The sequence below is a fragment of the Melospiza georgiana genome, chromosome 2 (genome assembly GCF_028018845.1).
Source record: "Melospiza georgiana isolate bMelGeo1 chromosome 2, bMelGeo1.pri, whole genome shotgun sequence".
Taxonomy (NCBI): Eukaryota; Metazoa; Chordata; class Aves; order Passeriformes; family Passerellidae; genus Melospiza; species Melospiza georgiana.
This window is the reverse complement of record NC_080431.1, coordinates 94,843,644-94,861,509: the sequence shown is the minus strand read 5'-3', so window position 1 is coordinate 94,861,509 and position 17,866 is coordinate 94,843,644. Positions and strand designations below refer to the sequence as shown.

The following is a 17,866-nucleotide window of genomic DNA, read 5'->3' as shown; positions in this document are numbered from 1 at the left end:
TTATATCTGTGTACATTTTAGGGGTTTTTTCATATTAACTCTCCTCCATTTTCTTAATTTTCTTTTCCTTAATACATCTGGATGTCCTTTTCCACATGACAGATTAGGCTGCAATCAGATTTACCATACACTGGGCATAAGCACTAGGGAACTTTACAAGATACAACACATTTTGGCTGTAGACAGAATGCAGCACGAAAAATTAAGCAACCTCTGAAGCATTAGAAACGTGCTCTGTATACAGGTTCTCCCGATTCCACAGAGCTGGATTGGATTTCTAAAACAATGGCTCTGTTCAGAGAAGTCTTTAAAACCCCAGTTCCAGATACAACAGAGAAAATTCACAAACACGCTGGCTAAGCCCAGGAGCCTGGGGTTGTGCTGCTGGCTCTGTCGTTGACATGAGCCCACCATAGGCTCACCATGGGCACTGACTATCAGCACAGGAGATTAAAAAGGACAGCAGTAGTGAAAAGGCACAGGAAAGATGAAACAGAGTGTGCTCCTCAAACATAACATTTAGGTTTAATACAACTGTGCTGCCATTCATAATGCCTAACAAACAACTAAACACCATCCTCTTTCTGGAAAGGTCTGAACATCTGGTGCCTGGAACATAGCCCTTGTGAACAGTTGCGTATAGTTTGCAAAGAGATTTGTGTTTCTAACATTTTTTTTAAAAGTTAAAATGCTCATTCTCTTTAAACTTGTTCATGGAAACTGGCTATGCTGAGACACACAGAGAACAAATGAATACATTCAGTAAATTAAGGCTGCAGTTCTTTTTCTGTCTTGTGACATTCTTAACATACTAAAGAAGGAAAATTCTGGATTCTTAACTTGCATATGATGGAAAACAAGAGTAATCCCATGTTCTGCTAAAGATCTGCAGCACCTCTGGCCTTGAAGCAAAGCCAAGAGCCTTTGCTGGACAACTGTGGGGTTCTTATCTACTTAAATTTCAGTAATAATAATCCCATATCTATTCAAGACCTTGCTGCAAAGTATGAAGACTTTGAGTCATTATTCAGCAATCTTGTTTTCTTCACAAAAGTTACTCCAGTAGCTGACTTGTGTTTAGGGTGATTTTTGTGTTTTAGGATTATTTTCCTGAGGGTTCTGTTGTTTTGTTTTTTGTTTTTTGTTTTTTTTAATAAGACTCAAATAAGCAAATTAGGTTTATCCTTAATTGAAACAGGTCAGTTACTTGCAGTTCCTGGTAGAACCTTCTTTCACAATATTTATGTTAAATAACTATCTAGCTCTGAACACAAGAATACAAATCCCAAAAAACAATGTCCTCCAGCTAAACATGTTTTTCCCATCTGTATTATGACAATATCTATAAAAAAGTTGTCTTTACCTGTCTTCCTCAGAAGGTCTGAACATAAAAACAAAACAGAACAGCAAAACTCATTAAATTAACTTCCTTTAAGTCTTAAAAATTTAACATGTTTGCTTTGGTATTCTACAGAGCATAACCATTTGAAAACACATACAGGAAAATCCTTTTTAGTTGCATATTTATTCATAGTTACTCAGCTATATAACAAATTGTCCTGCTTTTAGTGAACTGAGATATTTTCTATTGATCCCAAGGAATCAGCAGAGCAGAGCCCTCTCAGATTATTGTAAATAATGCAGGTAAATTGCTGTCAGTATCAAAAAGATCAAGGCTCACTTATTCTACCCAAAGGTGTAATTTACAACCAATGGGTTTTGTCATGCATAGCAGAGAGCAGGCTTTGCCAGAAATATCAGCCTTTTATTTGTTTTCTCAAATGAACCTAGTGCTTGCAAACCTGGACTGCAAATACCAAGATGGAAGGTTTTGCTGCCTTCCAGGCTGAAAACTGGATGTAGCCTAGGGTTCCATCCACAAGACCTCTCTCACTACAGTTGCTTTGTTACCTACATGTATGGCAATTAAAATATTCCAGACAATAAATTCTAAGAAATATAGCTTACAGTCTCGAAGAGAACACAATTTAAATTAACTCATGAAAACACTCATTGGATTCTAAAAGCTACATCCAGTCCATTCTAGAAAAATCACAATTTGTGAGCCCTGTACTCCAAAAGACAGACATTTTACATTTGATGCATTAACTTAACAAATTAGCTTTAAATGTCACTCTGAAGCACAAGTGGTTTCAAAAGTATATTTCTAAGAATACAGAGAGTTAAAACATCAATTTATCAAACTATCCCCCACCTCTTTTTTTGATCCAAGAGAGAGAGAGAGACATGTACATATCCTAAACACTAACCTTTAGAGCCATCCCAAAATAACATTAAGAATTTGAAAAAGAAATTTAAATACACCACTTTTTTTCAAAAGGATTTCTGTGTCCTTCTTTGTTTAATACTTGGATATATTAAAAGTAGCAGATATGAATATATCTTTTTATTTTAGGATAGAATCTTGAACAATAATGCCTTGTCTTAAAATCACAGCAAACATTTCATGTGAAGAATGCCAGAAGGAAAAAAAAATGAGTTCTGTATTTCTATTTCAGTTGCATATATAGAGGTACCAATTATGAGAGCAGTCAGTTAATATATCCCAGGAGCTCCCACACACACCTGACATCCTGCTAAGCATTGTGTCAGCTCATTGCACCACCCTACATGATCATGTTCAATCACCATATATGCATCAGGATCTTTTTACCTGTAATCCAGGACATGGATGCTTTTGTATCCAGGTAGTCCTTCAAATACGCTTTTAATCTATTTTGACAGAAAAGCAAAAATATTAACACAGATTCCATTCACTTCTGTTCATGTGGTGAAAAATTAGAAGTGTTTCTAACATTGTCCAAAAATGTATCTGAGCTGTTATATCTAATAGGTGAAAAACAGCTAAATATTCCTTTCTTTATGGAAGAGTAGTTTTGGTGACAGTGTTTCATTATTAGAAAATGGGGAAATAAAAAGTATGAAGAACAACATCCAGCATTCCCCAAGAACCGCATAGAAACATTCCAAGTGGAGAAATGGAAAGACTGCCAAGATAATCAACTGTGCTACAGGAGACAAAACCAAGACAGAGAATATTGAAAGTTCATGCTGGTTTAGAAAGTTTTTTAGCTTCCAAAGATCCTTGCCAGTTGAGGGTTATTTTTTACTCTGTAAATTCTTGTTCCCATCTCCCTATTTTTAAACTCTCTCTGGTGAGACTTAAACAATCACTGTGCTGCTGACTTTTTTTCCTGAGAGCTTCTTTATTCAAACTCAGAGAAAACCAGGCAAGGGATCAAAGGAGTGGGATATCCATGTGCCAGGTGGACTCTGTCCCATCCAACATTTTTTACACACACACACACATACCATGGCATTGCTACTGGGACTCACAACTAGGATAACTAAGATGTCTAGCCTATGCTAGCAGCTTGTGAAAGTCATGGTGATGCTTTTTGGCTGCAGTGAAGAGTATATTTCTTTCCCATTTGGCACAGGATCTGGCACAGGGTTAGCCCTACTAAAAAGGATTCAAAGAACCAACCCAAACTAAATGGGGCTAGAGAAAATATAAGCCTCATGATAAGCAGCCATATGACAACTTAGATGCCTCTCCAAAGAGAAAAGGCAGACACACACCCAGCTCCCAAAATATGATGGCAATATAATTACAACCGTCATGGACAAAATAAAAAGCAAATATTGGAAACCATAGGTAGACAAAAATCAGCAGCCCTGACACAGATGCTTTTTTCTGCTCTTGCTTTGCAGAGCCAGCAAAAGGAAAAATGAAGTTAGGGAAGGGAATCACCTGAGAAATGAATCGTTCAGACAGCAGTTGATACTCATCAGCAGATGGGTCCTTCAGCTCCTCACTGTACTGTTCACCAACAATCAAAATGTTGAACTCAATCATCTGCTCAGTTACAGGTCTGACTATCTTCTCATCCTGCTTCTTTATCTCGTTATTGATCTGGAAGGCAAGGAAGACACACTTAGTGGCAGGTGAATGCTGCAGTCCAGAGCACAGCATGTGCACTGCTGGAGCCATCAGCACATTTGTTTGCCTGGCACTAACATGGAGTGCTCCTGAAGCCTCAAGGACAGAGACAGCACTAATGAGGAAGTCTACTAAGCAAGAAAACTTTCTGAGAATTCTCATATTGAAGATAATTCCGTTTTCCATTTGGACACCTTCAGTGTAAATCCATCTCATTGACTTCAGGTACAAAGTGAAATACAGATGTGTGCGATGTTCACAAAGCAATTTAAAGTGCAACCATGGCTACTCAAACATCTCACTTGAGCCCAGCCAGTGTAGGCTAATTTACCCAAAATTTACTCATTTATCACAAGGCTCCTACTCACTCTTCCAGCTGGAAGACAATCTGCCTTTGCCAAGTTCTACATTTGGAATAACACTCTGTTGCTCAGTCTCAGGAGGTGAAGGATCCCCCCAGATACACAGGGGGCACTGGGAATGGGAGCTCTGCTGAGCTAAAGCAGTAGGCTTCAACTGCTCTTTCTACAAAAATGTCTGCTCATTTTTGTATTTATTTCAAAAAGCCCCAGAGCAGTGTCTGTGCAGTGCATCAGGGATGCATGGAGCTATCACGGCTGCCACAGGCAGCAGTGAATGCTAAGTTGTAATCCAATTTGAATGACTGAGCATGCTTTCTGCCTACTTCCCTAGTATTTTTAAAATAGCATACTATTCCTTGTGGTATACTAAAAGACACCAGAATTTTTGGATTTTTTTAAATAGAGATTTGTCTGGGAGGGAAGAGAAGGCTGGCTTGTTAACTTTAGCCAAATGTCTTTTGCTAGAGATTTTGTCTTTGGCTATTTACATACATATTTTTTTGTTTTTTCTTATTAAAAAGTAAAAATAGAGAGCCAGAAAAACAGATCTTTTCAATGAAGCTGCAGTCTTAAGTTATGCATCAGGTAGGAAATGGAAAAAAAACTTTCTCCAGAAAGTTTATCTGCCATCAGTGAGCAACTTCTACATTGTTTAGGAACCCTCTTAAATTTTTTAGTTAAATTCTCTTTCTGGCCCCTCACATTCCTTTCTCACTGGATAACTCTATCCAAAGACCATAAGGACTGGTACATTGCTTAAAGTTAGTTAGCATTTGAGAGCTCCACATTTAGCAGCCATATATATAGTGCTATGATTTGGCTGTTTGCAACACAATGTAGTTTAAATAATTTATCAGCTCCCCAAAACCTGGTACAGTCAGCATACAAAGTGCAGAAGGTGATCTTTGCTCACTCTTGGCCTTGTAATCAACAATGCATTTTGGCTGCTAAGAACAATGAGGTGGGATGTAGCTGTACAAAGTAAAAATGCTGTAGCAGCAGCAGCAATCTAAATCTGGTTCCTTTCCCATTTACTGAGTGGTCCTATTCTCTGCTCCAGTAGAAATATTCCAGGCAGTTCTGTTTCAAAAGAAGAATAATGCTGTTCTTGGGACCAAACCACAAGTGTTCTTGGTACATAACATGAGGCCAGACCCTGCACTTGAGTCAGAAGCTGTCTGTTCCATATTTGGTATTTATTCCAACATCAGAGCTCCAGTCAGAACTGAAAGCTCTAGGAGAATGCACAGTTTGGTTCAGCTTTGTTTCAGGGCCACACTAGGTTTTTGAACAATATGGCCTAGTTAATCCCAGTACAATAAATCAGCATACGAAACTTTGTGAGCTCCTCTGTGATCCATTGAGAGCTTCATTTTGATAAGGAAAAAAAAAAAAAAAAGCCACTTGGTTGATAACAGTGGTTTACAAAATTTTCTTCAGTCACATTGGCCCATGAATACTGCAATTGGATTCTAGAGTGTGGAATTAAAATTTCATCTGGAGGACCTGTTTCCTAGAAGCAAATACTGCCCTGGGACCTATGTAGTGGTCAGCTTCTAGAGAGATGTTTTAAATATGGGGTCTAGACTTCCCTGTGTTGTGAGCTTTGGTTAAATATCACAGAAAGAGTAGCTTGTAAGATGTTAAATACAAGTTCACCTACATCAACAGAGGAAAAAGAGCAGAGTATCAGAGTCTTCAAGCCTGATTGTTCAACTGATATATTATCTCCCACTGTGGGGAAAGAGGTATTTCAAAGCCTCTCCAAATGGAAAAAAATATCTGCCCAGGAAAATGTCTCAAAACTTTAGAAATTCACACCCTGATTTTTTTGATGCTGTGATGATTTTTTGCCTTTTTAAAAATGTACCTCTTATGTGTTTTCAGTACCCTTAGCATTCATACTTATAATTCCTTAAGTCTGATACCTTAGCATAGTCCTGGTATTCTGTTGGGCCAGGAGACCAAACACCCTCAAGGCTTCACAGCTGGAGGCCAGAAAGCCTTACACTATCTTGAGAAACCAAGGCCCCCTCTAGAACACATCCTGTAGACCAGGATTAGGCCCATGTAGAGGAGAACACGTGGGGATAGGGGGATGTCACACTATTCATTCAAGCCTCTCATTGGAACATCCTTGTTAGATATACTAATTTTCAAGGTCTGTAAGATTGTGTATGAGTGTGCATTTCAATGTGTTCCACCTTGGCAAATTGCTGCACCAAACCCTTTATCCCTTAACTATGTCTGGCTCTTTAATTTTAGGACCAAGAAAAAGGCATCACTATGAAATCCTAGTTTGTGTTGACATCATTAACAACATTACCATATTAACAACACCTTTAATTGCTATTAAAAAGTAAATGACCATAGACAATATCATGTAGGGAAGGCAGCAGAATGTTGAACCAAATGAGAAAAGCCTCACTCACAGTGGTGTCCACATTGTCATGCTCATGGATGGTGTCACCTGCAGGACTCTCAACCGAGACCTCATGAGGGGGAGGAACATTGGCAGCTGCATCTGAGTTTGAAAGAGAGCACTGTTATTTTGTTTGGGTTTGTTTGTTGTTTTTCTTTTTCTATACACCCACAGAAGCAGTTCAGCAAGCATAAACCAATAGTCAAATTTGATTCCTATTCCCATCATCATGACAGCAAAAACATAGGAGACACGTGGAAAGCCTGAGGAAAAGTATCAAATATACTAATCACTATAAGATGCTGACATTCTGCTAAGCATATGTACTTTTGGGAACATGAACTTAGGTGCAGTAAAACTGGCACAGAACTAATTTCTTGAGTAGGATTTTCATGATTCATGAAATAACAAAATGTCAGCACATAACATGATCTCCAGATGACAAATGGCATGAGACAGGTGTAAAAATTCAGAGCTCTTTCTGAAATCCAAACACATGAATTCCTCAATTTTCTGGTAATTCAGAATCAGCCTTAACAGCAGTTAGATAAAAACTGACCTCTCAGTGTGGTTACATCAGCATCCGAAGGTGGAGTAGGAGTCCCACTAGAAAAAAAACAAACCAGAAATTGAAGCTGGATGTGGTAAGAAAAATGTTGTAGTTTTTGATATTTCTGTGATTCTGATACTACACCAAGAAGCACACGTGCAGAAGAAATTTTTCATGGTACCATTTTGCTCATAACTTCATAAAAATTAGGCTTAATGGTATTTCAGTTATATTTTGCAACTTTGATTTTGGGTCACTTGCATCATGCAACACATCATGTGCATCTCTAGGTTGTTAAGCCTCTTATATCCCAAATGACCTGGAGTCCCATACAAAAATACATTTTGCTTTCTAGCTCTGTAAAGAAAGCAAATGCAAAGAGATAAACTGTGAAGATAACTGGTAATACCCTATAAACCACTCAGTTTTTAAAATACTTCCACAGTGCACTAAAACACCATAACTGCACTGAAATTGCTGCAAGAAGATGAGTTCTTTCCATAATTAATTTTACTCTGCTTATTTGGAAATCCTCAAAACCCATCAGTTTCCAAACCCAGTTATGGGATTCACACACACATATAAAGCGACTCTGGGCCAAATGTGAAAAGAGGAGCAATCACATGAAGACTGTCAGCCTGAAGAAAAATGAACAGCTTTGACAACTCTTACAGTAAACCCAAACTGCCTGGAGCCAATTCTGTAAGCCTGGAGCAAACTGTCAAGTTACCAAGAGTGGGGGACATGCTCTGACAGAAACAAGTCTTTCCTGGATGAAGGGAAAACTATTTTTGGAATTTGCCATATTGTTAATATATACAGAACAAGTGGTAAGACTGGAGGTTTAACTGCTGGGGTGAAACTGGACATAAACATTACTGGAGTTCATTGTATTGAGATATTTCTCTCACTTCTAAAGGATCTCCTTTTTTATTGGTGATCATGCTTGTGCCATGAAACACCCATTGCAGCAAGTATATGCAGCAATATATGCAGTGTCAGCCATGCTTCCTGGCCTTGCCAGGTTTGTTTTGTGATTCACATACTCTACCACTGGTCTTGCAGGATAGGTCCATCCTATCCTCCAGCAAAACTCCACTCAAAGTTGCTATCTTGCTCCCCTTCAGGCTGTATAGTCAGTCTTTGCATTACTCAAAAAAAGGCTTCCAGCACCAGCCAGACAACCAGACTCACAGTTACATTCTACAGATACCAGAGCACCAGCACATGATCAGAGACCATAGATTCACTGAGTTAATGTCTGAAACACTTTCTGTGTGTCCCCTCACAGACACATAAGACTTGTGTGCCAATAAACAGACCTGAAGGCAAACCTGATGAACTTTCTATTTGAATCAAGAATCTTTTTACCCATCCTTTCCCAGAAGGCACAATCAATCCTCCACAAAAAAATTAACTATACCAAAACATAGTTCAGGGAATGTTACACTGACAGGGTGAGATCACCACGACAATTCTAAAATATGAACAAAAAATAAAAACTTCCACGTGAAAGAATAAGAATACTTATTCAAGAATTTCAAGAGTACCTTCATGTAATTTTTTGCACATATAAAATCAATGAACTCCATGTAAGCTTTGAAGTGTAGCTGCTTCCATCTCATGGACTCTGGTACCTGTTTTCAGCCAGCACAGTGCAAGACTGCTTTTGACTTTGCCAATTCTTTGGCAAACTCAGTAAATCTTCGAATCATTTCCAAAACTGAAAAATTTTACTAAAAAGTGTAATTTAGACAAGATAGACTCTATTAAGCATATTTTCTTGAGAATGCTGGTTATGTTTTGGAGGGATTTAGTTTCTTTACTCATTTGTCATCTTAGAACTGCAATAAAAACTATTGCTTAATTATCAATTGGTCTGATTAAACGTTTTCCAATTAAGTTCACCTAACTTCAAGATACCTCTTTTACCAGTTTCAATAGAAAGGATATTACATTTATAACAGAATGTCACCAAATTACAGCATCAGAGCATTTTAGTGCATCATGTTTAATGTTCAGAAGAAAGAATGACTTTACTTTTCAGGAGAGGCGAGCCAGTTTGCAATTTTATTTCTTACAAACTGTTCAGTATAACTAGGGTCAGAATAGAAACTCATCAAAAGGAAAGTGATGAATAGTAAAAACTCTGCTAGGGGATTTTTTAATGTTCTGTTTAAATCTAGCCATTAGATGAGTCTTGTATCCATCCCCTTTTCTAAAGAAGAGGACAACAAGATACATGATTTGCTGTGGGAAGCCCTGATCCCAACCCGAGACTCGTGGGGATTGATCCAGGTGGCCACAGGTTGGTGCCCAGTATCCTTTGAGGGGCCTTGAGGCACTCCTGACCTCCACTATGCCCCACAAGGCACAGGTCGCCCACACATCCCACATTGTCCCTGCCAGCCTTCTGCACACTTGTGCTGCAGCTCAGGGCATCTCAAAAGGACCAAAATCACTATTTGACCAACTGAGCACCCAATTCTAGGGTGGGTTAGCCTTGGCCAAGGGTCAAACACCCATCCAGCCACCCTCTCACTCCCTCCATCTCCATAAGACAGGGGAGAAAATAAGATGAAAATCTTCTTGGTTGAAATAAAGCGAAGAAGATCACTCACCAATTACTTCCATGGGAAAAATCAGACTCAACTTAGGGAAAACTGATTTATTGCATATTTGAGTAGTGAAAAGTAGACTAACATTAAAACACTGCTTCTTCTTCACCCTTTCCCAGGCTCAACTTCACTCTGGACTCCTCTACCCAGTGCACATACTGCAGGGGCAGCATTTCCTTCAGGAAAGGTCTGCTTGTTCCAGTCTGAGTCCTCCCTCAGCTGCAGGGAATACATGATTTGCCATGGTGTGGGTGCCTTTGGCCTTGTCATTCCCCACACCATTTGTTTCTCATTCATTTTTCTCCCTCTTCCCCTCCCTGTGCCATGTTTTTGCCCTTTCTCACACAGGCTTTCCCTGAGCTGCCACTGCCCCCAGTGCAGGCCTCAGCCAGACCCATCAAAGCTGTCTGGAACCACCCCAGGGCAGCCCCAGCCCCACCCAGACAGGAGCCCCCTGAACTAAGCTGCTTGAATTTTTAAAGGAAAAATCCTCAAAGTAGACAAGAAACGCCAAATAAAATGCTGTGGCATTAATCACACTTTCAGGAGTGGAGGGAGGAGCAGTTTACAAATGGAAAGGCCTAATATCTTTCTCAATTTCTACTTCTAGGTCAGATTACTGGTCATGGACACATCAAAGTGAAGTTCTCCAAGTTTCAAAAGTCCAGGAGGACTTTCTCTATCACTGACCCAACAAATGGCAGCTCTCCAACAGAGTGCTTGTCACAAGCATCACCTTGGGCACTGGTTTAGCCACATGGTGAAAACCACAGCCCAAGCCAGGCCTTGGGGCAGCCAGGATAGCAATGGAAGGTGAGGTGAGAGTAAGGCCAGTGTCAAGGGGACATTTAAAGTTGTGTAGCAAACAACAGACCTTAAGCAACAACAGACCACACTCCCTGTCAAGGCCAGGTAATTTATTCTTACTGGCACTGAGGGCTTTTAAATACAAGCCCTCAGCAGCTACCAAATTTTCCGACAGAATTCCACTGCACAGCTGGCTGAAAATAAAAACCCAAGCACCTAAACATCAACTACTAAAACCCTAATAAACCTAACCAAACCAGTCAAGCCCCAAATTTGGTCAAATGATCAGCTACCACATTTTTTCAAGAGGATGAAAATATAGTTTTAATCACCCTATGCTCTAACCAAGCTCACTTTACTCATAACATTGGTTTTTCATTATATTACCAGAACAATGAGGTTTGCTTTATTTTTGCCTTCTACTTCCCCTTAACATTTTTCAAATGGCTACTTTATTGATCACCTAAAAATGCATCAATTGTACTGGGCACCTCTAATGCAGTCACTCAAAATGCGCATGGCAATGCATATACTGGATTGTCTGAACACATCATTTTTCAAGGTAAGCACAGATTCAAATTCCTGCTCAAGTGCACCACTTAAAATACATGGGGTTTTCTATGGTTTTGCCCCAGGATTAATCCAAGACCCACACTTGATTTTTAATTCTACCTGCACAAGCAAGGCACTCCAGGTAGAGGGACTGTATTCCAACAGGAGTTTATAGTGACTTTGAGACACAGACACATGAAATGCAATTTCCATTGTCCTACCTGCATGAATGATTCCCTGGATCATCTTGGCTGAGCAGTAAGCAAAATATAAAAACATACACATATGTATGGAGAGGCAGGAAGGAATATGGACAAGCAGATGTCTAAGCACCAGAACAAACAACACTGCACTTGTGTTTCCTTGCAGAAACAAGCAGTTTCAGATCACACAGCTCTGTTAGACACCAGGATCTGGGCAGGTGTAAGACAAGATCCATGAAGGCCTAGGAAGCTGATCTGAAGCAAACAGTGCTTATGGACAGCCTATACATATTAATGCAGCAGTCACAGCTCACAAATACAGCCTACATTACTCTTTTTGTCAAGGCCCACAGTACTTCTGTGTGACATCAGTCATGTCAGGAGAATACATGACAAGTTCCAGTCCACCAAAGCATAGACAGAGTTCCACTGACTCATAGGCCTGAACTGGTTCTTTATGTGCAGCCATACTGTGTTATTAAGGAGAAACAACACTCTGGACCTGTCAAATGGGCCATCAGTGATACCATTTCACAGCTCCCCGTGAAGTTCTATGAAGGTATTAGTTAGATTTATCTCTACATTTCTCTTCAAGGTTTACGACAAACCCAACTCTGTGGTTGAATAAAATAACATCTTCAGATTTGCACTACATGTTCTGGACATCCACCGGTTTATCCATTATTTATAAGATTGTTGGTCAGTTTGAATGTTCTAAAGTCTAACTAGCTATGTCAAGCATTTCTTTTTCTTGAACAATATTACTTCAATTCTCATATTGCACAAAGGAGAGAAAAACTTATTGTCTGATTTTCTCATTTTTAAATATTTCAATCACACAGCCTTGAACTAACTAGCACACAGTTTAAGTTGGGGTTTTTTTTGCAATTTCAGTATGCAAGACAAACCCCTGTATTCAGATTCTCTTCCTTTAAAATTTACATGCATTTATCTTAATTTTCATTTAGGTCATTCTTGAATTTTCATTTCTTTTGGTTCTAATTAAAATAGGACAAACCTTTTGTACTTGCTACCAGACAGCAGGGAGCACTAAAGAAAATATACAACTGAAAAGGAACAGTGTGGAACTCTTCACATGTGGGAAAGCTGTGCAGATGATAAAAAACATCTGAATGAGGAATATCACTGCCAAGTCCACATGCAAACAGTAGAGAAACTCAGGTAGGTTTTTCTGTCACTGCAGGCAGAACTGCTGAACTGATGAAATTATCCCAGCACAGAAGACAAACTCTTACTCATTTAGATAAATAGTACAAAAGCCAAATTGATACATCATCATCCATTGCTACCACCACTGATGAAATAGGGAATCCAGATTTGCCAAGGCTGAGAACATGAACAGAACACAGGAGGTCTGGACAAGATTTACTGCAACTAATTTCAGTGAGGTTAAAATCAGCAAGTACCATCAGAAAGGACAGATACTTCTACATATTTCATTTTCATATTACATTTAAAAATGCTCCTGAAGAAGTGAAAAAGTAGTTTGTTATATCCCTCCTTTTCAACTATCCTAGGCTCTTTATCTTGTCCTCAGTATGCTGTTGTGCATACAGCACTCGAGCAAGGCTATGACATAAAAGCTCTTGTTTTCTGCAGCAACAATTTTGTGCTAGGTCTTTGCTTGCAGCTGATTCTTAATATCTGGCTTTTGATCCCCCAGGAATCAGACAAAAGAACTGCCCTATTGTCAAGAGACAAACTCCAATATTAAGAGACAGAACTTCATTGTGTGAAGTGCCAGTGGCCCACTGAATAAAGCATTCAGCAAAAGTCTTTAGCTGATGTAGTGCTCTGACATTTCCAACTGGGGCAAAAACTCTACAATGTCCACTGTGCTGCTATGTACACATGTGGATTGTGTCCCAAATATTGCTTTTCCTTTTGAGGCTTTCTCCTTGGTGGTACTTAGTTTAATCCCTCAGTTCCTGAAAGGCCAGGCTAGCTGGGCATTTAACCTCTGTGAACACATGCTCTAAACCTTACGGGAACAAACCTCCGTCCCGCTGTTACGCCACCGTCAGTAATGCCGGATTGGGAGTTATTCCAGGAATTAAACCACCAGAGCACAAGGCACCCTTCCACAGGCTGCTTTAAAACTATCCCAGCATTTAGCTAGATGAAGTCAGCTTTTTCCAGCTAGAAAGAGACACTATATTGAGATCTATGTAGGATTATATCAGTTGTGTCAAACTACTCAAGTCATAGCTTCAATTCTACAGCTGTTTACAGCTTTCAGCAAAGTTTTGATTTGATTTAGAGAGGTAGTATAGTTAAAATGACTAACAGATTTCAAGGGCCTGTGTTCCATTCCAGATTAACCCCAAATTAATGAAGAGTTTCAAAGAAAAAAAATGTTTCACAGAAAAGAGAATGGTCAAAGCTTATGGGATAGTTTCTTGTGTGAAGGCTATGCTCTAGAAACTATGGCAAAATTTCTCTTGTTCTTATCAGTGGGAAAAAACACAGAGAAATATGCCCAGTGCCAGGCCTCCAAAGTGAAATGGCTGCTTCTGCACAGTCATCAGAGACACTGGATCTCACCACGGGACACATCAGAGACTTCAGCTAGACCCTCATTTCAAGGCACCATCTGGAGAAGCCTGCTCTTCCCTGGCAGTGTGGGAATCTCACCTGAACCTCTCAGCTAGATACTGAGGACAGTCCTGCCTTCCCACAAGACAAGACCAGAACAGTCATCCATTCTGACACAAGAGGCACAGCTGGAAGACAATGCTCAGATCCTAGCATTGCCCTGCACTGAACCAGCCTCTCTCTGCACAATTGGGTCAGCAGGTGAGAACAGCAGTGCCCAGGAGAGGGTAGAACTGCACTCACTTTTCCTTTCGGCAAGAAGGACTTGACACTGGATTTACCGTCCTGCATATTAGAGGCTGATGGTGGTCCTGGGTTGGGTATTTATGCTAATTTCTTACAGAACATTTTTAGAAGAACATTTATTCTGATCTTTACTGGGAGGTGTGGGTAATTTTTCAGGGAATAACATTGGCTGTTGGCAGTATTGAGATAGGACAAGACATCGGGAGTTAGATATCTTCTACCCATGACAGAAAATCATGGCTTTGTTTTGTACAGGACTCTGGCTTACAAACTTCACATCTTAAACCATAAATGCTCTAAGATGTCCAGAATGGTCTTAGAGTAAGTTTGGATTTTATAATGTAAAAAATTATTTCTACTAATTTCTCCTGATGTTCCATTACCCAGGGCAAGTCTACCTGTTTCTGTCACTGCTTTGGTCCTCTATCACCCTCGTTATGCTATAAAACACTACAATTTCCAAGCACAAGACAAACAACAAATTAGAGAAAAATAGATACAGTAAACCCAAAGTTTAAACTGATGGCAATAACAAAGATCCCAACTTGAAGCTATAAACAATCTGAAGCAATACATACTGAAATAAAAGCAGTGTATTTTTGAGACAGATGCAGCACAGCCCCACGGTGAACTGAGTTTGGCAAAGTTTGCCATTTGTCAAAGTTTGCCAAAGTTTGCCACTGGAACCCCTTTAATGTTGCCATGGAACACTTCATAGGATGGCTTTTGGACAAGTACAACATTTATCACTCTGATCCACCTTTCAATCAAAAGCTGGTCTTTTTGCACTGTTCCTTTGCTTAGCCCAGTACATGCAGACTCTGGATGCATTGACTCCAATTCCTCTCATGTATCTCTACATTTACTAGATTTCCTGAATGATCACATAGAGGGATGCAGTAGGTTTAGGTTTTCAAACTCAAACTTCTTCAGAGAAGGTGGACGCTACCCAGCTGACCTGCAGGCTTCAGGGAGTGCTCTTGACAAAGGAGCACTCAGCTCCACAGGACAGAGGGAAACCTGCCTTTTAGGAAACACATTTGTCATTATCATCTCACATTATTAATTTTAACTTATGCTGTGGTTATGAAATCACAATGAGGATACCTAATTTGAGAAGTTGGGGGCTTTTCTAAGAAGTCTGTTAAATCATTACTCTTCCTGGTATTTTAATTACTCCTATTTAGCATAGCTTTATGTGTTCTGTAAAGCAGAGAATTGAACCTGCTAGTTTTTCAGAGGAGTTCAGCACCAGATAATCTGGGTTTGAATTACCCTAAAAGTAATATCTTAGATGAAGTTCTGAGTAGTAATGGAGCAATTATAATTTGAACTTGCTTTCAGTTCAATAAGAGACATGACAATAACAGGTCAAATTCAGTTTTGCTTTGTTACAAAGATGGCAAAAAACAGTTTTTGGTTTTATTGCCTTATTAGAAGTGTGAGGAGCCCAAACAGCCTGTTCCCTTGTACCTGTTTATGGAATACATCTCTTGAAAGTCTTTCAAAATAGCATTTCAAAGTATTCCATTTTGGTTTTGTTTCTGTAATGATGACCAGGACTACCTGAAAGCCCTTGGGAAAGATTTTCAAGGGAACCAGAACACAAGTGACTATGGACACACCTCCTTCCCAGAATAGCTTTCCCCCACTAAACCTCTTCAGGTAAATAGCCTGGGTCTGTGCCTGACAGCCAGAGGTGATGACACACTTAAGCAGAAGTACAAGCCTCAGATTGGCTGAGATATTTTGAGCCATGCCAACCATGCCAGGACAGAGGTTCACATGCAAGAACCACCAGATTGCTCCACCACACTTTTCTATACGTATTTTGCACAAAGGTTAATGCTGTCCATCTTCAGTATACCAATCAATGCCAGCAGCAGCAAGAACCAGAGAAAGGAACTACCACCAGCCTTTAGAAAGGGAAAATTACTCACCCACACGACCAATCGGCACAGGAACTGACAAGAAAAAAAGAGAAAAGATTACAAAATGTCACAGCTCAGCCCTGTTGCTATCTCCAGAGAGAATAAAACGCAAGGAGAACACAGATACTCACCTGCCCATCGCTTCCTTTGTATAGGCCAGTTTCTGGAAAACAAAAAGAAATCCTAAATATATTTGAGTAATATAAAGTGAAAGAAATTGAAATGCCGTTTATACCACTTTATTTCCTTCTGCATGCTGAAATAATTCTATTCGCTGTATTGTCATTTGCTAAGTTCAAAATTTATTAACAAAGTCCCTGCTGAAAAGGAAATATGTCTGACATTTCCAAGATACAACTGAAACTCGACATCAGACAGTGCAAAGCTCGTTAGGTTTGTCAGAGGTGCTCTACACTTCCTACAGTGCTCTGCAGGTACAACATTCTCCCACATCAGAGGATGCCAACAATAAGAAGCTTTTAAGCAAGCAGTTTTCAGAAATTCAGTATTACTTCTGCTAATTGCCTATAGATTTAAAAGCATCTTTTCAAAGTAAAGCTACAGCCTAAAGTACCACAGCAGGATTAATCTGATGACTTTGTTTATGGCCACACAAGTGGCAGGGATGATGTTTTTTCATGTATTGGTGTAAAAAGACTAAGAAGGGTTACACAGCTCATATTTTTTCATCAAAATTCTCAAGGTATTACTGCCAGTAGTTCTAGAGGCAAGTCAGAGATGCTTCTGTGAGGAACACTGCAAGAAGTGGAGGAGGTCCTGAGAAATAATGGATGCTATTGAGAAATAATGCTGTATCCTGCTGCTGTACCAATGTAAAGAGAACATCAAATACTTACAGAAAATTAATGTCCATCCACAAAATTCCCACGTCTCTGCTTTAGGGGCTCAAAAAGGGATTGTTTGGTGGACTGCTTATTGTGCTATAATAATTGATTAATATTATTATTATTATGTGCTATAATAATTGATTATTATTATAATCAATGCAGGTATACTTTTCAGTAAAAACAGGAGGTGAATCAACTCAAGTATCTCCTTTGAAATTGAATTAAAATTAGCTTTAAACATACTGTTTTCACTTTGCAAACTTCTCTGAAAAACACACATATGTATTCAGTGACCTAAGGATCTAAGTTATCCTGATGGTTCTTCTCATGAAAAAGTGTTGATAAGGCAAAAGAGACTTTTTGAGCAGGTTAGCCTGCTCACTCTCTTCACTTGTGTTTTCCTGTGCTTCTAGGAAGTGAAGAAACTCAGCTGTTATTGATTTGGAGCCATGTCAGTGAGTAGCCTTCTTTTCTTTCTAGAACATGAGGGCATTGTGATCACAGCTAGAATGGCAGACAGCCTTGATATCAGCAGGACTTCCCAAAATACCAATTTCAGTCAGCTTGCCTTTCAGCATGTTCTTTGGTCAACATTTATTATATAACTCCATTTAATGAAGCATTTGGTGATTCTTTAGTGTGAAAAACTAAGACACAGCAAGACTAGTTTTAAGTGACAAAGAAAACAGGTAGTCAACAATGGAAACTAACTTGGGGCCACCACAGCCGTGTTGGATTTTGGTATTT

The 17,866-nt window shown here is 39.4% G+C and overlaps 1 protein-coding gene across 1 annotated transcript in view; it reads right to left on the bottom strand.

Annotated features, from left to right (window-relative positions):
* The window catches only part of IMPG2 (interphotoreceptor matrix proteoglycan 2), a 53,175-nt gene that overhangs the window by 14,342 nt on the left and 20,967 nt on the right, over nucleotides 1-17,866 (bottom strand). The window contains exons 4-11 of the mRNA XM_058018460.1: nucleotides 16,403-16,434; nucleotides 16,281-16,304; nucleotides 11,497-11,526; nucleotides 7,308-7,354; nucleotides 6,759-6,850; nucleotides 3,776-3,937; nucleotides 2,675-2,733; nucleotides 1,364-1,381 (exon numbers count right to left, since the gene is read on the bottom strand). Of these exons, the coding sequence (XP_057874443.1) occupies nucleotides 1,364-1,381; nucleotides 2,675-2,733; nucleotides 3,776-3,937; nucleotides 6,759-6,850; nucleotides 7,308-7,354; nucleotides 11,497-11,526; nucleotides 16,281-16,304; nucleotides 16,403-16,434 (464 nt within the window). The remainder of the gene's footprint in view (nucleotides 1-1,363; nucleotides 1,382-2,674; nucleotides 2,734-3,775; nucleotides 3,938-6,758; nucleotides 6,851-7,307; nucleotides 7,355-11,496; nucleotides 11,527-16,280; nucleotides 16,305-16,402; nucleotides 16,435-17,866) is intronic.